Genomic DNA, 8,055 nt, shown 5'->3' with positions numbered 1-8,055 from the left:
TGGGAGGAACAGAAGTTACCTGGTGCCCAGGTGTGGGGCTCGGGGGCACACAGGCGGTGGCCAGCCACAGGCAGGGAGCAACTCTTTCTCAGAAGCCCTTGCCCTGCAAATGGCTGAAGAGCACGGAGCTCTAGGTCAGAGCAACCTCTGTCCAAGGAATGGAGGGAAGGAGCCAGTGGGGGATGCCCAATTCCCATGGAGCCCCGAGGGTCGAGTTGTTTTCGTTTTAACTTGTATTCATCACTTAATACTGAAAGTATTTTCCCAAGCTCCTATGTGATCTTCAGAAGTATTTCTCACATCTGCATCAGAAGATGGGCAGCAGATTAAACACAGCACTGATTTAATGGCTACAGGTTCCGTGGTTTCCTGTAATGGACACAGCTGCTAGCCCTGTGGGCTGCCCTACCCCAGGTGTTCAAGCGCAGATTGCGCCAGAGGCACTGTCTTCCCGTCCAGCCATGCGCCCCTTCCCCTGCCGCAGCCATGTCTCCCGTGCTCAGGCCCCCAGCTTTCCTGGTTGGCACTCCCTGCCGAGCTCCCTGGTCTCCTCACTTCCCACCGCCACAGGCTGCGGCCCACAGAGCGTCCCTCCAGGTCACTAAATGTAGCGACACGTTCTGGCCCCTCACCCTTGACTTGGGCTTTTTGCAGCCCCAGCTGGTCCCTCCCAGCCCCCCACCCCTGGCTGTGCTGCTTCTGCTAGCCCCGCGGACACAGCGGCGGTCCCCATGACTCCTCTCGAGTTCTACCTCCTCAGCTGACGCTCCCTCTCCAGACAGTGCCATGTCCACTCCTGCTTCCCCTTCGTCCTCATGACCATCAGAGCCTGGCTCCTCCGCCCTGTTCTGGCACCCTCATCCCCCTGCACTTCGGGCCATTGTGTGGTCCTGCTGCCCTTACTCCTGTCTTAGGTCAGCACCCACCAACCCTCTGCGTCCAGCCTGTGTGCCCAAAGGTCCCCAGCGGTGCCACTCCCACCCTTTCTCCCAGTCATTCCCCCACTCCTGCTCCTCGAGGGGCCTGCTCTGAGTGGGTTTGTTTTCTGGGGCCACTGCAGCAAAGGACCTCAACCAGGTCACTTAAACCCGCAGAAGCGTGCTCTCTCACAGTTCTGGAGGCCAGATGTCCAAGGTCGGGTGTCCTCAGGGTTGGTTCCTTCTGGAGGAAGACTGTTAACATGCATTTACTTGCCATCAGGATGTCCTCTTTGGTGAAATAACTGTACAAGCATTTTGCATGTTTCGTCTTCTGAACTGTTGAGTTCTTAAGTTCTTTGGAAATTCTGGATACAAGTCTTTCATTAGATCTGTGATTTGCAACTATTTGCTCCCAATCTCTGCTTTATTTTTTCATTCCCTTAGTGTACTCAAAGAGCAAAAGTCTCTAATTTTGATGGGTCCAGTTTCTCAGTTTTGCTTTGATGGATTGTGCTTTTGGTGTCATTTCTAAGAACTCTGTCAGTCACCTGGTTGTGAAGATTTTTCCTGTTTCCTTCTAAAGTTCTACATTTATACACTTTCCACTTACGGTCCATGTTGAGTTAATTTTTATGTAAGGTGTGAGGTTCATTGTTTTTTGCATATGCTGTGTGACCACTTGAGATGGCCAGTCATGCCAACAGCACTTACTGAAAGATTAGCCTCTCTTTAGAATTTGGAATTGCTTTTGTACCTTTGTCAAAAATCAGTTGACCTTATTTGTGAGGGTCTGAACTATTCTGTTCCATTGGTCTATGCATCTGTCCCTTTGTCGGTACCACCTTATCTTGATTATTGTAGCTTTACTCTGAATCTTAAATAAAATCAGGTAATAAGATTCCTCCAACTTTATTCTTCTTTTTCAGAGTTGCTTTTGTCTATTCTGCTCCCTTTGCTTCCCCATGTGTATTTTAGACTCAGTTGTTTTTACATCTGTAAGAAACCTTGCTGGGATTGGGGCACCTGGGTGACCTAGTCTGTTAAGCATCTGCTTTTGGCTCAGGTCATGATCTCAGGATCCTGGAATTGAGCCCTGTGTTGGGCTCCCTGCTCAGTGGAGAGTCTACCTCAGATTCTCTCCCTCTGCCCCTCCCCCTGCTAGCTCGTTTTCTCTCTCTCTCTCTCTCAAATAAGTAAAATCTTTAAAAAAGAAGAAACCTTGTTGGGATTTTGATTGAAATTGCATTAAATGTAAATCAGTTTGGGGGAAAATCAGCTCTACTCTGTGGATTTTCCAATCCATGAACATGGTATGTCAGCCTTTAATTACAATATTATTTCCTTAAGTTTTTCTTCTCTTTTCTTGATCTTTTCAAGACTTCCTGTTTGTGTTTGCCTTGTAGCAGTTTGGTTATGACTTCTAGGTTTGAGTTTCTTTCCATTTATCCTGCTTGGGTTTTGTTGAGCTTCTTGGAACTCTAGATTATTTTCACTTTTGTGAAGTTTTGGGCCATGTCCTCAAGTGCTTCTGTGCCCCTTCTCTCCCCTCCACCAGGGGAGGTGTGCCTGATGTCACCGCATGGGCTTCTGAGGCTCTTGGTTCTCTCCTTTTCTCTCTGTTGTTCAGACTGAGTAATTCCTGTTGGTCTGCCACCACAATCACTGTTCCTTCTGACATGTCAGGTCTGCTGTGGAGCCCATTTTTCAGTATTATTAATAGTTTCCTTTAATTCTGGGAACATTTTCAGAATAGTTTCTTTGAGTAGTCATCCGATAAATCTGATACCAGGGTCCAACTGGCTTTTGCCCTAGGTCTGGGTTCCACTTTCCAGTTTATTTGCACATCTCATGATTTTTGGTTGGAAATTGGATATTTCAGATAATACCGCAAATCTGACTTTTGCCCCTGCAGGTGGTTGTAAATTGCCTGCATTCAGTCTGCAGGGTCTGTCTCCCCAGCTGCGTGTGGCTACTGATCCCTCTGTTAGTGTTTTATTTGTATTTGTATTTTTGGCCTGGCTTCCTAGGGGCCACCCCTCTGTCTTCATGGCTGGTAGTCAGCCAGGGTCTGGGCAGTGGTGTGCTGGGGCCGTGAGGACCCACCCTGTGCCTCAGGGGCTGGGGATGCTGGGAGTTCAGCCAGTCCCCCGTCTGCCTTGGCTGTGTGTGTGTGTGTGTGTGTGTGTGTGTGGTCCCCAGTCAGCCGGGGTGTGAGGAGAGTGTGTCACCACTGTGGCTCTCATGTCCACGGTCACCCCTCACATTCCAGCTGGTGGCAGCTCGATCCAAATGTGAGCCTGGCTTTAACTTTTCTCCCCGGGCCCAGATAGATCGGATGGAAAGGGCCATGAGCCAGCCACAGGCTCAGCCCGGCCCACCAGTGCCCTCTGGGGTGACCTGGAGCCAGCCCTTGCTCGGTTCAGCTGCAGGCTTCTGTCTCCCAGTGTCACCTCCCGTCTCTCCGCAGTTTGTGCTGAAGCACGAGGCTCTCGCTCACCTCCGAGAAGTAGCACTTTTCCCCAACACCCTGAACCCCCACGAGGCGGAGTCCCTGGCGCTGGTGGGAGCTATGATCAGCCAGGTCATGGAGCTGCACCCGGGTGCCCGGTGGCTCCATGTCGGCTGTGACGAGGTGGGTCCCTCGATGCTTTTCCACCCCTGAGCCTCGCCTACCTGGCATGTCCCTCCCAGTGCCGTAGCAGCCCCTCTTCCTCATTTCAAGGGCTCCTTGTCCCACCTTGTGGGGTATTTTCTTACATAGAAAAATAGTCCACGTGCCAAAGGACAAAGAAGAGCTGGCCGAGGAGACGTCCCCCGGTGAGGGCGTCCATCCCAGCTGACCTGTGACCTCGTGCGGGCAAAGCCATGTTGCTGAGCACGGCGAGCTGCACCCTGCGGGACGGACGAGGGCTGGGCTGTGACCCGAAACGGCCATGCTGTCCACACCCCAGCAGTGGCAGAGACCACCCCCACGTTGTTTATCTGCTTGCTGGCTGGTGGACACCTCGGTTATTTCTGCCCTTGGGCTGCTGTGAACGCTCGAAGGCAGCCTGGAGTGGAAGTTAGGTCTCGGTGAAGGAGGAGGGCCCCCTTCACCAGCCCCTCCACACGGGCAGCTGCCACTGACATCCTGGGGGACACGGCCTGAGCCAGGTCTCTCCCCAGCGTGCCCACGGTGAGGCCGGGCGATCCGGGGCCAAACCGTCCTGTGCTTCCTTCCAGGTCTATTACCTTGGAGAGGGCGAGGCCTCGAGGCAGTGGCTGCAGCAGGAGCATAACACCAAAGCAAGACTGTGTCTGTCCCACATAAAGGCGGTGGCCTGCCACGTGCTGGCCCGGCACCCTGCCACGAGGCCCCTGGTGTGGGATGACATGCTGCGGGCCATCCCCGAGGACCAACTCTCAGGTCGGCTGGTGCATCCGCCAGGCCTCTGGTGCCGGGAGCGAGGAGGCGAGCAGCTGCTGGGGGCGGACTCTGGGACCCCTGCCCCAAAGCTCTCAGTCCAGGCGACTCCCTTAGAGCCGCTCTCCAAACTTTCTCACACAAAACTGCCATTCCCCCAGAAGGCATTTGCGAGTCTTACAGGAGTGCAGAGTGTTAGGCCTGAACCCGAGAGTAGCCATGGGGCCCTGATGGGGGTAAGAGTGTCCCACCGGGCCTTGAGTGTCCGGTGCTCCTGGCCGCCTCGGCCTCGCAGGACGCTGTGGCCAGCCTACAGGGGCTGTGGCTGAGGCTCATGCTGGCTGCTGGTCAAGGAAAGTAGCAGTCCCTCCAGCCCCAGGGCTCACCCTGTCTGAGGCTCTGGGGTGAGACCAGAGACACACCCTGGGGCCCACTCAGAGCCCCAGCCCAAAGTCTGGCCATTGCCCCAGCCTCTGGAAGGCTGGGGTGTCCTCGAGGCAGCCCCAACCCACGTGTGGCCATTTGGGTTCTCGTAAGATTCATTAGAGTTAAATCCAAGTGGCGACGTGTTCCTGCTGCACCCAGTCCCGGCGCCCCCACTGCAGCATGCAGACAGAGCGTTTCCCCTGCAGGGAGCTCTGGGACCCCCGGCCGGGGGGCTCACTTTTCACAGAACTCTCAGAGTCTGGTCATTGTCATAGTTGGCCGATGTCAGGTTGCAGCATTTACCGTCAAAAACACAGCTGTGTTGAGTCTGTACTTAAAGCGCAGGCACCCTGAACAAGTCAGCCCGGGCTCTGTTGTAAGGCCAGGACTGGGGGCTGTGGGGCTGTGTCCAGGCAGCTCTCGGCTCACAGCCGCTCTCCCGCCCCCAGCATCGGGGGTACCACGGCTGGTGGAGCCCGTGCTCTGGGACTACGGGGCCGACCTGGACGTCCACGGCAAAGGTCAGTACCCTGGCCACGGCCAAGAGACCCTGGAGCCCTGACTGCCCAGCTGGGGGCGTGCGGGGCCTCGGTCCCTTGGTTCATCAGGATCCTGCCAACAGCCTCCGCTTCCCCGAAGGCCCCTCCCCGAGTGAGCCGCGGCCAGCCGTGGGAGCACCCGGCACACATCCTGCGCTGGGTCACTCGCGAGACGTTCCATTCTGTCTGCTCTTTTCCTAACGAGCAGGTGGACTAGCGGTCACCTGCACATGTCAGGTGTCTCTTCTCTTGCTGAGATTTCAGTCTGCCCGGAACTGGAGCTGGCAGCTGGGGGCTCCTCCTGCTTTCTGGTCTGGACAAGTGCAGTGTCCAAGCTTGGCGGCCGCAGCTCCTCGGACCCAGGCCCATCACACCACTCACTTTCTCGCCTAGCTCTTCTCATGGAAAAGTACCGAAAGTGTGGTTTTCTCCGGCTGTGGGCTGCCAGCGCCTTCAAGGGGGCTACGGGGGCAAGCCAGGCCCTGACCCCCATCGAGCACCACCTCAGGAACAACGTGCAGTGGCTGCAGGTGGCGGCCAGTGGGCCCGCGGACATGCTGCAGGGCATCGTCCTGACCGGCTGGCAGAGGTAAGGCCACGCAGGCCCTGGGGAAGCTCTCGGGCCGACCTGCCCAGGAGGGGCCGAACAGCACTGGTCGTCCGGGACAGACCACCTTCCTTGGCCCGTCCAGTCTGGGCCTCAGCCCTCCCTGGGGAGGGGCTGGTGCTCTAAGAGGGGAGGAGCCTGGGGACCTAACACCCCCGCAGCTGTCCCCCAAACTCTGCAGAGGGGACGCCACTCAGGGTGTCTGGGGCCACGACACACCCTGGTCCCCTCTGCACTGTCAGCAGCCTCACACATAACTTGTCTCACGTACGGCCAGCATGAGACAGATTTTATCTCTTTAGGGATTTCGCGCCATTTGAAAAGTGAGCTGCAAGTGAAGCCCTGTTCCTGGCCAAGTCCTAGCCACAGGTCCATGCCTGCGATTGGGAGGGCAGAGGGGGAGGCAGCTGGAGGCCCCCGCCCATGCCCTGCCGACCCTCAGGCCTCCCACAGCGGAGTCAGGGTGGCCACCACAGAGCAGTAAGCCCCAAGCAGGGCCTCTGGGTGGCACATGTCCAGAGGCAGCAGCCCACTCTGTGGGAGCTTCTCGAGGCCTGTCCCGCGTGCCAGGAGAGCGTGCAGGCATCTGCCGTGTGGGCACGGCGGCGGGAGCTGAGCGGCGTCTCCCGTGGACCTAGGTACGACCACTTCTCCGTGCTGTGCGAGTTGCTGCCCGTGGGAATCCCGTCCCTGGCCGTCTGCCTGCAGTCACTGCTCCACGGTACGGCCCCTGCTCCTCCCGGGGGCTGGGGGCGCGGGGCGTGGGTGGGGCGCAGAGCCCGGTGCCGGATGCCCCACTGCGCCTCCTTGGAGCTGGACTGTGGTCTTCCTCCCCAGTGGAGCGGGGCTCACCCGCCCACCCCCCGGCTGCCCCCAGACGCAGCAAGCCCATGAAAGCAGTTCGCATGGGTGGGTGCAGAAAAGGCCTCTGCTGAATGCCTGGCTGCCCAGTGCTGGCCAGGGCACCCCCACTCAGGCAGAGACCTGGGCTCGCGGGGGCGACGCGGCGTGCACGGGGCCTGGCTCCCCACCGCTAGAGGCCGCACACAGTGGCACAAGGACAGACATTGAGCCTTCCCTCTACGTGATGCCCTCTGAAGCATTAGCTGTGAACCGTTCAGGGAAAGGTGCGGGGACACCGCGGCCGCCTCTGCTGTTGACACGGTGCTGGCTACCACTGCCCACCTCGGAGGCGGGCGCCGCTGCCACGGAGCCCTCCCCTCTGTGGAGACGGGCCTCCTGCCCCACCAGCTGCTCCCGCGCAAGCCTCGCTGGCTCATGTCCGTTGTTCCGGAATAGTCCACGTGTGAGCAACCGTGCTTGCCAGGTGCTGCGTGCGTCCCGCACACCTGTGGGCGTGCCGGCCGCACAGGCTGGTGGGCCCCTCGTGATGGTGCCGCTCTGCATCTGGTTTTCTCGTTTTTACCGTGGTGAGCCCATTTCATGTGTTGCATCAGCAGCCCCGTCCCCGCGGTCTCCTTGGGGCTGGCACGTGCACGCTGACCTCCTTGGTCACTTTGCCTGCCACCAGGCCTGCGCGGTGGTGCAGGGCCCAGCCTCTCTCTCCTCCAGAGGCCCCGCTGACCATCTCCATCTGTGCTTGGTTGCAGGAGGTTTTGCCGAAGATGTTAAAGCAAAAGTGGAGAACTTTCTTGGGATTTCTAACCTAGAAATAACTGATTTTACAAGGTAAGCCCCCCCGCCCCAGCCCTGCCTCTCCCCTCGCATTGGGACCCCCATCTCAGCATGACGGCTCTCGTGCAGTGAGGGGGCCGGCTCCTTCCCTGGCAGCGACATCCTGGCCCTTGTCACGCACGTCGGCCTCCACCTGCGCAGCTCTGTGGACGCGCTGCTGGAGAGGGACAGGTGAGTGGGCAGGGCCTGAGCCCCCCCCCCCCCCCAACAGGACAGGGTGAGGGTGGCCTGTCCTATACAGAGACTTTCTGGGGGGAACCAGCTTTTTAAAATTTCTACCAGACTCTTTTAAGTTTTTTCAAAGGTGTTATTTTAAAACCACCCTGAGGCTGCCCTGCTAGCTGCAGAGGGTCCACCAGCGTGCGTGGGTCTGCCCCCCAGGTACGTGACCGGCTGGTTCAGCTCCTACCACCGCAGGCGGAAGCTCATCCACCCGGTCATGGTCCAGCACATCCAGCCCCAGGC

General features: G+C 58.0%; 1 protein-coding gene across 5 annotated transcripts in view; it reads left to right on the top strand.

Annotated features, from left to right (window-relative positions):
* The window catches only part of HEXD (hexosaminidase D), a 17,607-nt gene that overhangs the window by 8,852 nt on the left and 700 nt on the right, over positions 1–8,055 (top strand). The window contains exons 7-14 of one of the 5 annotated variants that reach the window (XM_081804183.1): positions 3,324–3,552; positions 4,143–4,326; positions 5,199–5,270; positions 5,682–5,877; positions 6,534–6,616; positions 7,506–7,584; positions 7,660–7,761; positions 7,972–8,055. In XM_081804183.1, coding sequence (XP_081660309.1) covers positions 3,324–3,552; positions 4,143–4,326; positions 5,199–5,270; positions 5,682–5,877; positions 6,534–6,616; positions 7,506–7,584; positions 7,660–7,761; positions 7,972–8,055 — 1,029 coding nt within the window. Of the gene's footprint in view, positions 1–6; positions 3,553–4,142; positions 4,372–5,198; positions 5,271–5,681; positions 5,878–6,533; positions 6,617–7,505; positions 7,585–7,659; positions 7,762–7,894; positions 7,947–7,971 lie in introns of those variants that run through there. The other 4 variants (XM_081804179.1, XM_081804182.1, XM_081804180.1 and 1 more) reach the window with 4 other exon arrangements.

Source organism: Leptonychotes weddellii, chromosome 15 (genome assembly GCF_054177405.1).
Source record: "Leptonychotes weddellii isolate Sample4059 chromosome 15, ASM5417740v2, whole genome shotgun sequence".
NCBI classification, from domain to species: Eukaryota; Metazoa; Chordata; class Mammalia; order Carnivora; family Phocidae; genus Leptonychotes; species Leptonychotes weddellii.
Note: the sequence above shows the minus strand (reverse complement) of the source record. Positions and strands in the feature narration are given on the sequence as shown.